The following is a 17,484-nucleotide window of genomic DNA, read 5'->3' on the forward strand; positions in this document are numbered from 1 at the left end:
TCGGCAGGTGTCGGTGCCTGGCGATCTGATCTGACGAACGTGCATGCGGCTTGCGCACACCTAACTGGAATGGATATGAGCAAGCACTCAAAAAAGAATAATCAGATCCCAAACAAACTTCTACTACTACTGTAACGGTCCTCTTCAGATCAGTCATTGATACTAGGTTTGGTAAAGACAACTGTGCCTATCTGACAGAGACTGTCTTCTCCTTCACCTTTTTCTTTGGAACTTACATTCTCTCAGCTTTAATAGGAGGATCTTACTAACTAGGCATGTCAGCTAGAACCAACAAAGACATCCCTTGGATTTCTTAGGCACCCTACCTTGATGCAGTTGGAGCTGATAGAGACCTCTTAACCTTCGGATCTGAAGAGCTCTCAAAACCCCAAAGTCTAGCAGTAAGCTTTCTTAAGCAGGAGCACCTGGCAGCCTGTTTTACCTCTCATTACACATTCTGGGTATGAAGGCCCAACAGATGGAACATCCAGAAGGAGTGTGACTCTCACTGACGCACTTAACGCATCTCACTTGATAAACCCAGTGCTGGAAATTGGCTCAACAGAGAGGACATTGCTTGGAACCTGGCTTCTTCTTTGGATGTGTCAACCTACAGACCTACAGAACCAAACCTAAAAACTAAAACTAAAAATTACTAACGCACTAAAGTCACCAACAGGCTATCCAAGCCACTACGGCAGGAATAAAAGTCGGATCCAAAGGACTGGAACAGTTCACTTCCATCTAGCACTAGCAGTTGGAAGAAATTGTGGTAGTAGAGGACACAGCGCCCCCTTATATAGCCCCACTCTCAGAATGTTCATGAACGCTGAAATGAGAAGGTGCACCTGTGTTCTAACAGGCAGTGCTCAGAAAGGTTCCATAAATGAGCCAACCAGTGCAGCCTATTACCTATATAACTAGGAATATATACAGCCACTTGAAGTGCAAGCTTTTCAAACTGTTAATGCTATTTATTCTTTTCATTAAAAGCTATAATTTCAATAGCTGAAAGCAGAACAGGAGACATCAAGTAATCTATTAACAATTATAGAACAGCTAATACTTCCATAGTTATTAACTAATATTATATACTTATTACAAAAATGAGGGACTCTGCTATAAAAGCTTGCCTTCCCTGTTTTTCTATTAATTCTAAATGTTACTGAAGTTTACTTCAACATTAGTGATAGCAATTTTTTGCCTAGTTAATAATAAAGGTGGAATTAGAGATAAAATGTTATCAAATTTAACTATGTTTTCATCATTCAACATTTCATAATATTAAGAACTTTCAGAGAATACTTACACTGTTCTTTTGTCTTGTCTGAGAAGTTTGGAGGAGAACTCACTCAGAATATCAAGAAATGCCAAATTTAAAGGAGGATGGCTCTCACCTTGCGGATTAGGCTCTTTAAAAGCAAACTCTATGCCATCTCTGAAAATAAAAGTTAAAAATTAAGATTTAGAAGAATTACCTATTTTACAGTTTTCTATATAGCACCACCCACATGACCAAAGTATCTAATCACTGAGAGAGTTCTAATTTGTCATTTCACTCCTTTCCCCTGCATTAAATCCATGAAGAATAAGATCAAGGTCAAAACTACCATTCTTCCAGAGGTATTAGATAGGACACCCTTGAAAATTGTCAGTGTTACTCCTATGTGAACTGGCGGAATTGCTGGCTCCATAATCTTTCTTGATCCTCTCTAGTGCATTGAATGAATTTGGTTCTTCAACATGACAAGGAAGAGTACTACCAGTAGTCAATTGGGTCAGCCTTCTTTATCATTGAAGAGGTTGAAAATACTCCTTTGTGATACTTGCTAGCATTTCATGTAGTATAAAAGGAACTAGAATGAGGCTGAACAGTAAAGTTATTCAGTGCTTAGGGTTTTTATTTTGGTATAGTACAGTCAGGCTCCCCTTAAAGCTCTGGGAAAACATGGTTCTTAGAATCAAGTGAAACTACAATAGAAAATTCACTTTTTTCACCTCTACTTGACTAGCAAAATAAAAGATGCTCAATTAGCACTAAAACATTTTGTATTAATACATCACTTTGGTAAATTCCCAAAACAAAATATTTGTCATGTCAGAGACAAAATTTCATGTCTGCGGAAATGAAGTAAAAAAAAAATAAATGTATCAGGTAATTACTTATGTAACATGGCAATAGCTTCTCTTGTTTTCAGTTGATCAAGTCCAAATGTTAAAGCAAAACGTCGAGCAAGTTCCTTAATACCACTAAATGTCGGTGATGATCTGTCAAAATTATAACCATTTTCTTGTATCATCTCATTGAAAAGCTGCATGAAATGAGGAAGAAAGATATTTACTGATTAAAATATACCAAATATCGTATAAAACTAGACTGAGAACCAGATTTTTCACTTTTGTGATTGTAAGAAAATAAATTTTGCATAATTAGGCAATGTTTCATTACAGAATAATGAAAACTGGCGATTTATGAAAACTTAAGTCTACAAATGCATCTCCCTGCCAAGTCAGGATTATTCCTTAAAAGTATATTCCCTAATAAGTTTAGTCTAGATTTAGCTATCCCAAGATATGAGGCTTTCAGCACATTCCGAATGAGACAACTGCACAGTTTAGCACACCTTGTTCTCAGGGTAATTCCCCAGATTCCCATCCTAAATATTTTCTATTTAGGTATCCATACGGTTTCTCATGCGACTCCTGTAGTAAGATGAGGCCCTGAAACAAACTCTTGTGTCAGAGGCCCAGTCTGAGGCCTGAACCAAAGTACTTCCAGGCATTGCTAAGCAAAAACTGGGCTGTGAGCCAGAGGCAGGCCCCGCTCACAGAAGTTGGTGGGAAGAGGGTTGTTAGAAGCAGGTGCATTCACATGTAAGTGCTGATAAAAGGAACTTGTTCCAAGATGGCACCTGGACATCCTGATACAAGGACACTCCACAGACGTAACAAGGAACAGGCAGGTGCATCTTAAAGACAGGGTCAGAAAGACAGCATGATGGATAGATCTGTTTGAAACAACATAATCAAAGGGGGAGACAGCACCCTAATGAGCCAAGAGGCTGTACCTCAATACATCAGTAAGGATGAGTAATCTGTCCTTTAACTGTATAAAAGTAGGTCCCAGAGTGCACATCTTTGTCTGGCCTCAGGGGCAGTGGAAAGTCCCGCCACTGACTGAGCCGGTTCATTGCCAGGGGCACAAATTCGTAGCATGGCTTGTAGAGTCTACGGGAAACTATTACTGTGCTTCGTTTGACAATAAACATGGCTCGGGTTCCTTCATATCTTACTAGAGTCTGTGGTCTTTGGGGGTTCTCTTGGGGTTTGCTGCGTTAGCTATCCATGCAGAACTGGGGCAGCACAGAGGGAACATGCACACAGCCGACTTATCATCATCGAACAAGAGCAAAGCACAACAGTAGCTACTGGCAATAACTATCACTGTAGTGTGGAGTGCCTACTCAATCCATCAATTTCTAGTTCATCCCTTTGTACCATCCTAAATGAAAGTTCCTCCTCTCCACCTCTATGGTGAAATTCTGACCCCACTGACGTAAATGGCAAAATTCTCATGACTTCAATGAAGCCTAGATCTCACCGCCCCCATGTTTATATCTTTCATTTACTGGTAGACCTACACCAATATTTGGCAAAACTGAACACACTGAGCTCTTTTAATCTTTCCTCTTATATCAATACTTCTAGCTTCCTTCTTCGGTTCTATTCACTAAACTTCTTTCCATCTGTCAGTATCTTTTTTGTAACAAGATACTGGAGCAAAATATAACTTACATGCATTTATGAACAAAATGATTGCTAGCAGCTTGTCCCATGAAGTGTCTATTTATGCAGTTCAGTGCCTTTTTTGCAGTTATATTACACTGCAAAATGTCTTATTTCTTGTACACTATGGGTATGTCTCCACTGGGGATAAAAAACCTGCAGCTGACTCAGGTCAGCTGACTTGGGCTCAGAATCTGAAAAATCACTGTGCAGCTGTTCGGGCTTGGGCCCTGCGAAGCTAGAAGGTCCCAGAGCTCCTTCTCCAGCTTGAACCTCTTCACAGGGACTTTTCGCCTCACAGTCTGAGCCTGAGTCAGATGATGTGGGCCAAACACACCCTGGCTGCAGGTCTTTTATCCCTGTGTCGACACACCCTATCAGTCCTATGGTCTCTTTTCAGCTCTTCTGCTTCCAAGGGTTCTCCCCTATAATGTCGTTTCCTAGACGCATTACTAAGCATTTTTCCAAGTTTAATATATTTTCTACGTTTTCTGAGTCCCTTTGTATTCTTTTTTCGACCACACTGGTATATGGAACTCCTATCAAGTTGGCATTATGTGACCATTATTAGTATACTGTTTAATACCTTTTTTAGACCATTAGATTGTCTATAGGATACACGCAGAGAAGGCTGATGAGAATTTATGATTTCACAAAAAAAATTACTAACAAACCAGCTGGATAAAGTCCATAATTGTATAAAGAGAAATTAGCAGTTATTTGAACATTTTTTTTTTTCTTTCTAGGCCAGGGGTTCTCAAACTCGGGGTTGGGACCCCTCAGAGGGTCGTAAGATTATTACGTAGGGGGTTGCGAGCTGTCAGCCTCCACTCCAAACCCCACTTTGTATCCAGCATTTATAATGGTATTAAATATATTTAAAAGCATTTTTAATTTATATCAGGGGAGGGGGTCCTACAAAAGTTTGAGAATCACTGTTCTAGGCCTACAATCCTAAAGTGAGATCCATGTGGGTGGTCCCCTGCAAACACACAGCACCCCACTAACGTCAATGTGGGTCCACCTGAATTATGTCATTGCTGAAAGATATTTTAAATTTCTGAGATGAATGAAGCATTTGCCAAGCACTGATGTGTAATAAATAAGGTAAGTTTTTTTCATTACTAGACAGAATGAAAACAGTTGGGGGAAAAGTGGGAGCTATTTTTCCTTGTTGATCCGCTCAAGAACATGTAATTAAGGAAGTCTGTAATGCATTTATCATATTATTAAAATGAACATGCGGCTCCACTCACTATTCTAGAACTGTAAGATATTATGACAGAGTACCTCTGCGTTAGATTTTTACAATCTTTTCCCCACCCTTCATTAACATAATACTTGAAGACAAATGCAGAATAAGCAGCGTTTTCTTTAAATATCACCTTAAAAATTATTAGAGCCTTACTTAACAGTTTAATACCTCCTTCTAACCCTCCCCTCCACACAATTTCCTATGAAAAAGTTACCCACAACCAACAAGGAATATGTTATTCTGTATTTATATATGAACATTTAAAATGAATAATTCTTACCTGCTGTAAACTAAGAATAAGTGTCTTCGCACACTGAATTTTGTCTATCTGTCTTGTTTTACTCATTGTTTCTTTGATAATATCTCCATAGTCATTGTAATACTAGGAAAAAATCCACACAAAACAGCTGAAGCTTTAGACTTTAGAAAAATACATTTTACTACTGAGACCTTCAGAAAAGAATAATGCATTATGTACTTTCTTTACCATGTACTTTGCTAGAAACATGTTCAGTACCTAACAAGAAGGAAATGATGAAATCGCTTACAGTGTTAAACACATTTTTCACCACTATAAAATTATACTCTAAAAATCTGAAATTTTTGAGAAGTTCAACAGAAGTTTTCCATTGCCTTTTATACCCTGCTTAATGAACAAGAGTGTTTGTTTTGAGGCAGAATGACCTACAGTAACTCAATTAACGTCCTCTCACTTAACATTGTTTCAAACTTACGCCCCTGCTCAATTATAGAACATGCTCCATTTAAAGTTGTGCAATGCTTCACTATAACGTCGTTTGGTTGCCCGCTTTGTCCACAGCAGGCAGCCCCCCATCAGTTCCCCTATGCTCCCCTCCCCCAGAGCCTCCAGCCGACCGGCAGACCCCATGGATCAGCACCTTCCCCCTCATCCCCCCACACCTCCTGCCCGTGGCAATCAGCTGGCTTGCGGCATTCAGGAGGTGCCTGTGCACCATGTCCTCGCGCCTCCCTCCTGAATGCCAGAAGCCAGCTGATTGCCGCAGGCAGGAGGGAGGAGCAAGGACACGGTGTGCGGAGTAAAGGGGGAGATGGGAGGGGGAAGAAGAGGCGGGTTAAGGGTGGGGGCTTGGGGGAAGGGGTGGCGTGGGCGAGCTGAGGGTTGAGCCCCCTGCCCCTGGTGCTTGCAAAGTAGAGGAAGCTGCTGCCACTGCGCAATGTGCTTCTCCTAGCCTACAGCACCTTCAGTCTCCTTGCCTGCCTCACAGTCTTCAGTGCCAGTGGGCTGTGCCTGTGTGGGGTAAGGCGGGGGCACCTCCTAACTATAGTACTGTACAGCAAACAAAATTCCTGGAACCTAACCCCCCTATTTACATTCATTCTTATGGGGAAATTGGATTCACTTAACATCATTTCACTTAAAGTTGCATTTTTCAGGAACATAACTACAACGTTAAGTGAGAAATTACTGTATTTAGCTTCACGGTTGACAGGCAGCCATACTTAATAAATACACAGGCATTAGTAGCACTGCCTTTCTTGGGAGGAGAGCTTATTCTAGTAATTCTGGTGACAATGGTGAGGAAAGCCCATTTTCTTTGTGGCAAAGGGGGTAGTCCTTCCTCAACTTCTACAGGAGGGCTACCTGGCCTCTGCAGCTGCCTTTTAAAATTAATAAATAATAAATATAATAAAATTTCTCCCATTGTTCCTTAAAAGTATTTAAAATTGAATAAAGAATCTATATTTACTCCTCAGTTATCCAGAAAGCACGTTAAAATAATTAGGAGAGAATCCGTCACTGTGCTAAAAAAAAAAAACCTGTACACTCAAGCTAAGTACACACTACAGCTTAAGTTGGCATAATTTATGTGCCTCAGGGGTGTGAATAATACACCCCTCTGAGCGATGAAAGTTACATCAACCTACATGCTAGTGTGCACAGTGTTACGTTGGCGGGAGAGCTTATCTTGCCAACACTGCCATTGCTGCTTGCGGGGGCTGGAGTAATTAAGTCAATGGCAGAGCTCCCTTCCATCAGCTTAAAGCAGTGGTTCTCAACCAGGAGTATGTGTATCTTTGAGGTTATACAGAGGTCTTCCAGAGGGTACATCAACTTATCTAGATCAGTGACTTTCAACCTTTCCAGACGACTGTACTCCTTTCAGGAGTCTGATAGGTCTTCTGTACATTATACCTCACTTAAAAACCACTAATTTACAAAATCAGACATAAAAATTCAAAAGTGTCACAGCACACTATTACTGAAAAATTGCTTACTTTATAATTATATGGTAAAAATGAGAAAGTAAATAAACTGAAATATAAGTATTTCTACTTACATTTCACTGTATAGTATATAGAGCAGTATAAACAAGACATTGTCAGTATGAAATTTTAGTTTGTACTGACTTTTTTTAAGTGCTTTTTTTGTTAGCCTGTTGTAAAACTAGGCAAATATCCAGATAAATTGATGTAGGCCCTGGATGACCTCTGTGTACTCCCATGGTACACGTAGCCCTGGTTGAGAACTACTGATTTGTTTATACAAATCAGACTTCTGAAGGGGGTAGAGTAGTCTGCAAAGGTTAAGAGTCTCTGGTTTAGGGCATCTGCACTAGCCGTGCTACAGCTGCAAGCTCTGTAGTGTAGCCATAGGTCAGAGGGGGCAACAGAATGGAATAGTTAATGCATTCTTTGTACAGGTAAAGAGCAAAGACTTCTATGTTCACAGACAGAAGGCTCAGGATGAGCAGGCATGGCTCTGGATCTCAGGAACAGAGGGTATTATTTATTGAACTAAAGCAGTAATCTGTGTGTAATGAGTAAAATTTCTATTTGATGGGAATCTCTGTTCCCTGGATCCAATAATTTTTCCATCCTACAAAACTCTAAAAGAACTTGTGTATCAAAAAGAATTTCATTTTCATTTGGAATTAGCCATCACTGAGATGATTTTTATTCATCTAGAGTAACGAGGTTAAAAAAAGCCAGCTACCTTCCCGTACTCAAAACAAGAAATCAAAAGTACCATATATCAGGATGGAAAAATAAATCTATTAAAAGTGTTCAAGTTCAGCTGTGGGAATAATTTTACACAATAAAACAATGTGTTGCTCTGACAAAGTTGTCTTTGCAATTTTCCATATGGAAACATGGGACAACAACTACCTGTTTATATTTGATTTAAAATATATCTGTCACATAATCAAAGAAACAGGCACCCACAAGGTTTAATTACAAATACTATTTTTGTTATACTGCAGTATTTTTAATGTTTCACTATTATACAAAGTCTTCAAATTTACCTTCATATATTGCTTGAAAATATCTGCAGCAGTATTCATTTCAACCACAGTATATACAATAAGTTTACAAAAAGCTGCAAGCAAATTTCTTCTTTTGTGCAATGCTTCAATCTTGCTAGCTTCATCATCCTGCTGTCCATCTGGAAGGTACGCAAAGCATTAAACTACCTATGACTTTTGTTGTTTTTTTATTATTCAGGTCATTTACTTACTCAAGTGGCTGAACACTTTACATTTTGGCCTTCTATCTCTATATGAAGTGTTATAGCAAAAGCACCAGGAGTCAAGGCTCAAGAATTCTGTTAGCTTTCCCAGTAACCCACTGTTACCTTGAGACAAATGACTTCACCCGTCTGAAAAATGGGACTAGTACCTATTCCAAAGGAATGTTATACGGTTTAAATAAGACTTCTAAAGTACTTTGAGATCACTGAATGGAAGGTGTTACTTTACCATAAGTGTATTTCCTAATAATAAAGCAGCCAGATTACTGTGACAAACTATTAATTTCAATGTTGTGTAGCAATATTTGGCTAAACTAATACATTTTTACCGTTTGCTAAAAGCAGCTTTATTACTACAATTTATTTTCTACTTTTTGGTAATGAAGAAGTGTCTTTTCAATGTTTACACAGTTACATCTGACCAAATCTTGTAATACACCAACCCTGTCATGGGAGAAATGCCTCTAAGTGAACATTCCCTCGATACACTCAAATCCTATGACTTTTTAGAGACTATCAACAACAATGCCAATTCTAGTAAAGATTTGTGTGACTGACAATTTCTTTGCAATCTCTACACCACCATTTTATTATAACTATTTTTAAGTCTCTCTCTTGCTGGGATTAATCTGAACAGATGTAAATGTGAAATGCCCTACACCCCTGTTATTGCATGCTGTTATCAAGCCCCATTTCACTTTACACCCTTATTAACTAATCATTGGCTTTGTGAAATATTGACTAAGTAGTATTTACTTCGAGTGCAGCCAAGAAAAGCAAAAATAGAAGCTCACAAGCAAATCTGTAAAGAAGTTCAGTACCAAGGTTAACAATGTGGTTTTAATACATGGGATAACTAAATCACATAGGTTAACTTACTTGCTACCCAAGGTCACAGAGTAAGCTTACAACTATCAGATGAGAATCTAAAATACTCTGGTTTCTAGACTCTTTTGCTCTAACCAGTAAACCTTTCAGATCGCTAAGCACGTAAAACAGCTCACACACCAGGTGTTTGTGTTGTGGGTCTTTTGTGGGGGGACTGTATATTACATTTTAAGATTTATAAATAAATAATTTTTGGCCTAATCCTGCACAATCAAAGTCAATGGGAATTTTACTACTGACTTCAACAGCAGCAGGTTGAAGCCCTTTATTTGGACAAAAAAAGATTTATTTTACAGGTTTTTTTCTTACTTTTTATTTATATATATACACACACACATATACACACACACACACACACATATATACACACACACACACAGCACAACCAAGTGGCTGGCATTGTGTACAGGAACATCTGCACAGCGTATGGGCTAGAGCCTCCCAAGACCAGATGGGAGATTCCACAGAAGGTTGTGGAGAATAGCAGGGCTAAGATTCTGTGGGACTTCCAGATCCAGACGGACAGGCAGGTTACTGGCCATCAACCAGACATCGTTGGTCATAGACAAGGACCAAAAGACAGCGGTGGTGATAAGAATAGCAAGTGGCCAAGTGACAGAAACATTCTAGAAGAAGGAATATGAATGAGCTGGAGAAGTACCAGAGGCCTGAAAGAGGAACAGAGAGAATGTGGATAGTGAATGGCCAAAGTGGTCACAGTGGTGGTAGAGCACTCGGGGTGTGACTCCAAGCTGGCGAAGTGGGCTCCAACAGATTCCCAGAACATCAGCGCTCTCTGTCCAGAGAGAGTGGCAAGTGCTAGGAACAGCTAGGATACGTGCGCAGAACCTCACACTGTCCCAGGCCTCTGGTAGAGGACCGAGGTGGGAAGACACATATAGCCGATGGGGGGGGGGGGGGGGGTGAGAGAGAGTGAGAGTCGTGTGTTGTGTGTTTTTTAAAAACATAAGAGTTGGAAAGACCCTCATGGCTGCCAATTCTGGTATTGTTCTGCAACAGGTCGTTTGCTGTCTATTTTTACAACATCCCTAGTGATGGAACTTTCTAATACTTTCCCTGGGAGACTACTCCTACAGCCCTAACAAGTTTGCCGTGAACTCCCCTCTCCCCTGCAAATTTCAGTTTAAAAATGTTTTCAATTCTTATTATTAAGAATGAAAATATTTTTGTATCAACCCTAAAAGTTCTCTCTATACCACAGCTTACTTCTTCAATATGTATGATACACGGTAAAGTTATCAAACAAAACCAAGATGCTTCCTAATCGTGGTAGGCACACACCTTGATTGGTGTGCAGATGTGGTCACCCCATCTCACAAAAGATATATTGGAATTGGAAAAGGTTCCGAAAAGGGCAACAAAATGACAGAACGGCTTCCATATGAGGAAGTTAATAAGAATGGGACTTTTTCAGCTTGGAAAAAGAGGACTGAAGGGGGGATATGGCTGAGGTCTAGGAAGAATCATGAGTGGGGTATCGAGAGTAAACGTGGAGTTTATTTACTCCTCTCATAATAACAAGAACAAGGGGCACCCAAGTGAAATTATAGGAGCAGGTTTAAAACAAAACACAAAGAACGTATTTTTTATGCAACGATGTCAACCTCTGGAAAAACTCCTTGCCAGAGGGTGATTGTGTAAGGCCAATACCATAACGGTATTCAAAAGAGAGCTAGATGATTCATGGAAGCATAGGTCCATCAATTGCTATTTAGCCAGGGACATGGCAGGATGGTGTCCCTAGCCTGTGTTTGCAGAGCTGGGATTGGGTGACCAGGCATGGATCCACTAGATCTCTATGGGAAGTAATTCATCGCTTTCAATAAGAATAGAACATTCAGGCGATCTATTACTGAACACACCTGACCAGGACCGTCGGATAGCGACGACTGAAATGCTAAGGGAATTTAGAGAGGCTATCAAAATTAAAAGAACGCAATCATAGGATGGGGGATTTCATTACTCCCATAGTTGACTGGAACAGTCACTCAGGAGAATGCAGAGACAAAATTTATCGATACTTTAATGACTGCTTCTTGGAGCAGCTTGTTACTGGGACCACAAATGGGGAGAGGCAATCTTGATTTTAGTTCCTGAGTGGAGTGCAGGAGCTGCAAGAGGTAACTATAAAGGACGGTTTGGAATAAGTTGAACATAAGCATAACATTCTAACATCCCTGTGGTGATGGAGAAACACGTCAACAGCCCAAACACTGTGGTTATTTCAGAAGGGGAACATATACAAGAATGAGGGGCGTTAGTAACAGAAATTTAAAGGTTACAGGTTGGCTAAAGAAATTCCCTGCCAAGTTGCATGGTGCTTTTCAAAGACACCATAACAGAGCCCAAACTTAAAATGTATACCCAATTAAAAAACACAGTAAAAGAACTAAATAAGAGCCACCGTGGTTTAACAGCCATGTAAAAGAAGCAGTGAGAGATAAAAAGGCATCTTTTAAAAAGTGGAAGTCAAATCCTAGTGAGGTAAATAAAAAGAAGTATGAACACTGCCTACTTAAGTGTAAAAATGTAATAAGAAAAGCCAAAGAGGAATTTGAAGAACGACTAGACAAAAATGCAAAAGCTAGTAACAATGTTTAAGTACATCAGAAGCAGGAAGCCTGATAAACAACCAGTGGGGCCCCTGGACAATCAAGATACAAAAGGAACACTAAAGATGATAAAGTCATTGCAGAGAAACTAAATGGATTCTTTGCTTCAGTCTTCACAGCTGAGAATGTTAGGGAGATTCCCAAACCTGAGCCGGCTTTTGTAGGTGACAAATCGGAGGAATTGTCACAGATTGAGGTCACTAGAGGAGAGTTTGGAATTAATTGATAAACTTAACAGTAACAAGTCACTGGGACCAGATGCATTCATCCAAGAGTTCTGAAAGAACTCAAAATGTGAAGTTGCAGAAATATTAACTATGGTTTGCAACCTGTCCTTTAAATTGGCTTCTGTATCCAGTGATTGGAAGATAGGTAATGTAACGTCAATATTTTAAAAAAGGCTCTAGAGGTGATCCCAGCAATTACAGACCGGTAAGTCTAACAACAGTACCAGGTAAATTAGTTGAAACAATAGTAAAGAATAAAATTGTCAGACACATAGAAGAATACAAATTGTTGGACAAAAGTAAACATGGTTTCTGTAAAGGGAAATCGTGTCTCACCAATCTATTAGAGTTCTTCGAAGGGGTCAACAAACATGTTGACAAGGGAGATACAGTGAACATCGTGTACTTAGATTTCCAGAAAGTCTTTGACAAGGTCCCTCACCAAAGGCTCTTATGTAAATTAAGTTGTCATGGGATAAGAAGGAAGGTCCTTTCATGGATTTAGAACTGGTTAAAAGACAGTTAGGTTAACAGGGTAGGAATAAATAGGAAATTCTCAGAATGGAAAGGGGTAACAAGTAGTGTCCCCCCAAGGGTCAGTGCTAGGACCAATCTTATTCAACTTATTCACAAATGATCAGGAGAAAGGGGTAAAAAGTGATGTGGCAAAGTTTGCTGATTATACTAAACTGCTCAAGATAATTAAGACCAAAGCAGTCTGTGAAGAACTTCAAAAAGATCTCACAAAACTAAGTGATTGGGCAACAAAAAGGCAAATGAAATTTAATGTGGATAAATGTAAAGTAATGCACATTGGAAGAAATAACCCCAACTACACACACAATATGAAAAAAGCAAATGTGATTTTGGGATGCATTAACAGGTGTGTTCTGAGCAAGACACGAGAAGTCATTCTTCCACTCTACTCTGAGCTGGTTAGGTCAACTGGAATGTTGTGTTCAGTTCTGGGCATCACATTTCAAGAAAGATGTGGAGAAATTGGAGAGGGTACAGAGAAAAGCAACAAGAATGGTTAAAGATCTAGAGAACGTGACCTATAAAGGAAGGCTGAAAGAACTGGGTTTGCTTAGTTTGGAAAAGAGAAGACTGAGAGGGGACATAATAGCAGTTTTCAGGTATCTAAAAGGGTGTCATAAGGAGGAGGGAGAAAACTTGCTCATCTTAGCTTCTAAGAATAGAACAAGAAGCAATGGGCTTAAACTGCAGCAAAAGAGGTTTAGGTTGGACATTAGGAAAAAGTTCCTAACTCTCAGGGTGGTTAAACACTGGAATAAACTGCCTAGGAAGTTGTGGAATCTCCATCTCTGGAGATATTTAAGAGTAAGTTAGATAACTGTCTATCAGGGATGGTCTAGACAGCCCTAGAATCTATGAATCTAAACAATTACAATATGTTGACTTAAGTTGCCTTTATTTACTAAGTACATATACACATGCACATTAGAAACATATCCATGTGATAAATTATTTTATCATGTTCCTTTGGTCATTTCCCCAGTCTTCTGTCTACCAATCCAAATCTGTCTCCCCGAGGACTACTTCCAACAACCCAAAATCAGAACAGATTCAAATGGTTGCTTCTATGTTCATGTATACTTTTGTGTTTGCATGTACACAAGAACTGGCAAGACTGCATAAGAACATGGACATAGGACAGCAAGCACACGCAAGTGCACATGCTAGAAGGCAAAGTGAACACAGTGAAAAACCTGTTTGTTTTTTTTGTTTTTTTTTTAATATATCTATATCTCCACACACACATACATACCTGCACTATTGCTGTCATCATCCTGGTCAATGAAGACATGATCTAGAATAAAGCTGAGCAGTTCAGACTGTAATGAAGAATCAGGAGTGTAAACAAGTGGCTCTAACATGTCACGTCCTCCTGACATAATCTGATGGCTGAAGATCATCAAGACATCACACAGAATAGTGAAAGCCTATATTACAAAAGGGAAAAAAAAGAAGAAAAAGAAAAAGAAAAAAGACTTCCTATATTGAATTTCTTAAACTTCTGCTCTTTCATCAGAAACTATATTTTAAATAAACTGGCAGTTAAACATCAACAAAAAAGGTACTTACAGTCCCAATGCAGAAAATATTTACATTCAAAGTATGATCCTAAAGAAATATTTGTAACTTTACTCACAGAGCAGTTCAACTGGATGCAATGAGACTACCCATGTGAATAAACTCTTGCATCTGTGTGCTTGCTGAATTGGGATCTGACCTTTAAATAAGGGCGCACTCAAGATGAAGTCTATTACAAACTGAAATATTTATAGGACCTGCGAAATTCTGATGTCTCAAGTTCCGTCTGAAAGGTATTATGGAGTATCTTTTTAAAAGAAGCAAAATAACTGGAAAAATATAAAGGGTCCTCCACTCAAAAATAAAACAAAGTAAAGTCTGAAAAGTTCATATTTAACGTTCATACAATAAAGAATGCTCGAGATAGAGTCCTGCATTTTTTGCAAACGGAAAACATCACAAAATAAAATGAAAACAAAGAATAAAACAAAAAGCAACTAATGAAACAGAACACATTCACCCATTCATGGTGGTTTCCTGCTCCAGGCATTGCAATCTGCTGAAAGGGTCACAGTGCTGCCTGGGTTTGGTCCAACTGCCCCTCTGTCATTATGACCTCCTCCTCCTCTACAGGGCTACCTAGAACTCTGGCAGAACCTGGTTTAAACACTCCAGGTCCTCTAAACACAGAGGGTAGGACCTGACTGTCCCCACTCCTCAGGGACAGGACTCAACCCTCCTTCTGTCGCTAGGAGGGATAAAACAAAATTATCAAAAAACCAAACACACAACCATCTGAAATATTGTAAATAAAAAGAATCTCACAGGGCTCTCACTACAGGTGAACTATTTTCTCTGCATATTTTTCCTTCATCCTTCAGTTTGTTTATTGTCCATTTCACAGTATTTTTCTATACACAATTTCACTATTTTCCCTTAACAGTCACAAGAGAGACATGCTTTGGTTACTTTCTCTGTTTGCCTGGATCTTTACACAACAACGGGGGAGAAAAAGCCATCTGTTCCTCAGGACAGGGACTGTTTTTCTGTTCTGTGTTTGTACTAGCACAGTGGGGTCAATACAAGCTCAGTCTAATCCCTTCCAGTCTCTGTCCTCCCTCTTTACCCCCAGGACTTCATCCAACCTCAGTTGCTAGGGATCACTGTGGCACAGGGAACCAGAACTGAGAACAGAAAGACTCACTCCTCTGTGCTGTCAAGAAGGCCACAGAATTGTCTGGTAAAGATGAGGAGAAATGACTACCTTCTCGGATAGGAGTATCAGTAGCATCTTCATCCTTCCATTCCTGTGAGGATGATGGTGGTGTCATCTTTTATTTGTGCAAACACTCTCATGCCCCATTGGTGAAAGTACCAAGATAGGAGAAGACAGAACCAAATTCGAAGTAAGTACAGAAAGATTATTCTGGAGGAGCTCGACCAGTGACCAATGCCAAAGTCAACAGAACAGAAAGCATCAAGGCAACTGAATCCAACTCCTAGAGTGGTTTAAAGGCATCCTCGCATCAGATCCAAACATGAGCTGATCTAGCACCCAAGCTTCACAAACTACCAGATCCTGAATCAATAGAATGAGATTAGGAACTCAGCACAGACTCATCAAGCAAATCAGGCCACGTCTATACGACGCGCCGTATCAGCGCTTTAAAATCGATTGCTCGAGGATCGATATATCGCGTCTCATCTAGACGCGATATATCGATCCCAGAGCGCGCTTAGATCGATTCTGGAACTCCAGCAAGACGAACGGAGTTCCGGATTCGACATGGCGAGCCTCGGACATCGATCCCGCGCGGTGAAGACGGGGGTGAGTAAATCGATTTTAGATATTCGATTTCAGCTACGCTATTCTCGTAGCTGAAATCGCGTATCTAAAATCGATTTTATCTCGTCGTGTAGACCTGGCCTCAGTGCCAGAAAATAATGTCTTTATATCCATCTATAAGAGGTGTTTCTTTCTAATGGACCTTTCTGGTCTCTACATAGATAGTTGGTGAATGACTTGCACAAAGAGCAAAAATTAAGAATACGTCCCACAATTCTTGACAGAAAAGGTCCTAAGTATGTTTGTCAGAAACAGACATTGAATTATCACAAGATAGGACACATTCAGAAACCAAAAGACTCTGCTTCAACTGTAACTATGTCCACAGCTAACAACATAGAATTTTTAACCCTACTGGGCATTTTATTTCCATTCTAATAACTACTATTCCTAAATATAAACAAAGAACTATTTTATACCTATGAAGTAACAGTATTCCCTGAAAGTTTGTACTTGCTGCTTATGGCTGTCTGAAGGAAATGAGCTGTAGCTGGGCATATAAACCTCTTTTATATAGTCCAAGAGCACATGAGGCAGAATACATGCGCACAGCACTACTGGACACTGCTATTCACTGAACTTGAACATCTAGCAAACTGCACATATCACATACCCATGCAGGCAATACTAAAATAATTACTTCTCATTTACATCATTTAAACACTTCTAAAAGCATCAAATCACTGTTATAAAAGTGTAAGGCTCAGAATAATCACTAACCTGCTCTTTAACAGCAGTGTTTACGTTGGTCAGGTAGTGCTGACAGATTTGACAGAATACCCTCATCTGTTTCTTTAAACGTAGAAGGTCCTCCTTTAAAAATAAAACATTTTAAATAGAAATGAAATACAGTTTAATACTTTTTAAATTACATTGAAAAATAAATATTCTATAGATTGAAATGGGAGCTAGGTGTTTAACTTTCAGGTGCCTTTGAAAATTCCAGCCCATATGAAATTGACAGAGGCGTGTTGCAGTAGACTGAATACGTCATCACCCCGATATACTTGGAGGAAACATACTTAGGGGACTGAGTTTAAGATATGCTCAAGGAGCAGAGAAAATCTCTCAAGTTTGAAGATGAAGCTGTGATTTCTCTCCTCTATGTTTTGGTTAAAGAGCTCCTATGAGTGGATGAATGGGAGCTCTCCTTTCCCTCCCCCCGACAGTATTTGAAAAATGCAAGCAAAACTTTCCTCCCGTTTTTCATTTTTTAAATAAAAGAATCTGTGAGGGAGGGGTTGTGTTCAGGTTCACAGGCTTCCAATTGTGACAGCACTCCA

At 39.5% G+C, this 17,484-nt stretch overlaps 1 protein-coding gene across 2 annotated transcripts in view; it reads right to left on the reverse strand.

Annotated features, from left to right (window-relative positions):
- The window catches only part of STAG2 (STAG2 cohesin complex component), a 195,140-nt gene that overhangs the window by 36,850 nt on the left and 140,806 nt on the right, over positions 1-17,484 (reverse strand). For both annotated transcript variants that reach the window (XM_032763544.2, XM_075068837.1), the window contains exons 23-28: positions 16,922-17,014; positions 14,090-14,264; positions 8,329-8,468; positions 5,322-5,423; positions 2,164-2,312; positions 1,310-1,438 (exon numbers count right to left, since the gene is read on the reverse strand). In XM_032763544.2, coding sequence (XP_032619435.1) covers positions 1,310-1,438; positions 2,164-2,312; positions 5,322-5,423; positions 8,329-8,468; positions 14,090-14,264; positions 16,922-17,014 — 788 coding nt within the window. The remainder of the gene's footprint in view (positions 1-1,309; positions 1,439-2,163; positions 2,313-5,321; positions 5,424-8,328; positions 8,469-14,089; positions 14,265-16,921; positions 17,015-17,484) is intronic.

Source organism: Chelonoidis abingdonii, chromosome 8, assembly GCF_003597395.2.
Source record: "Chelonoidis abingdonii isolate Lonesome George chromosome 8, CheloAbing_2.0, whole genome shotgun sequence".
In the NCBI taxonomy this organism is placed as follows: domain Eukaryota; kingdom Metazoa; phylum Chordata; order Testudines; family Testudinidae; genus Chelonoidis; species Chelonoidis abingdonii.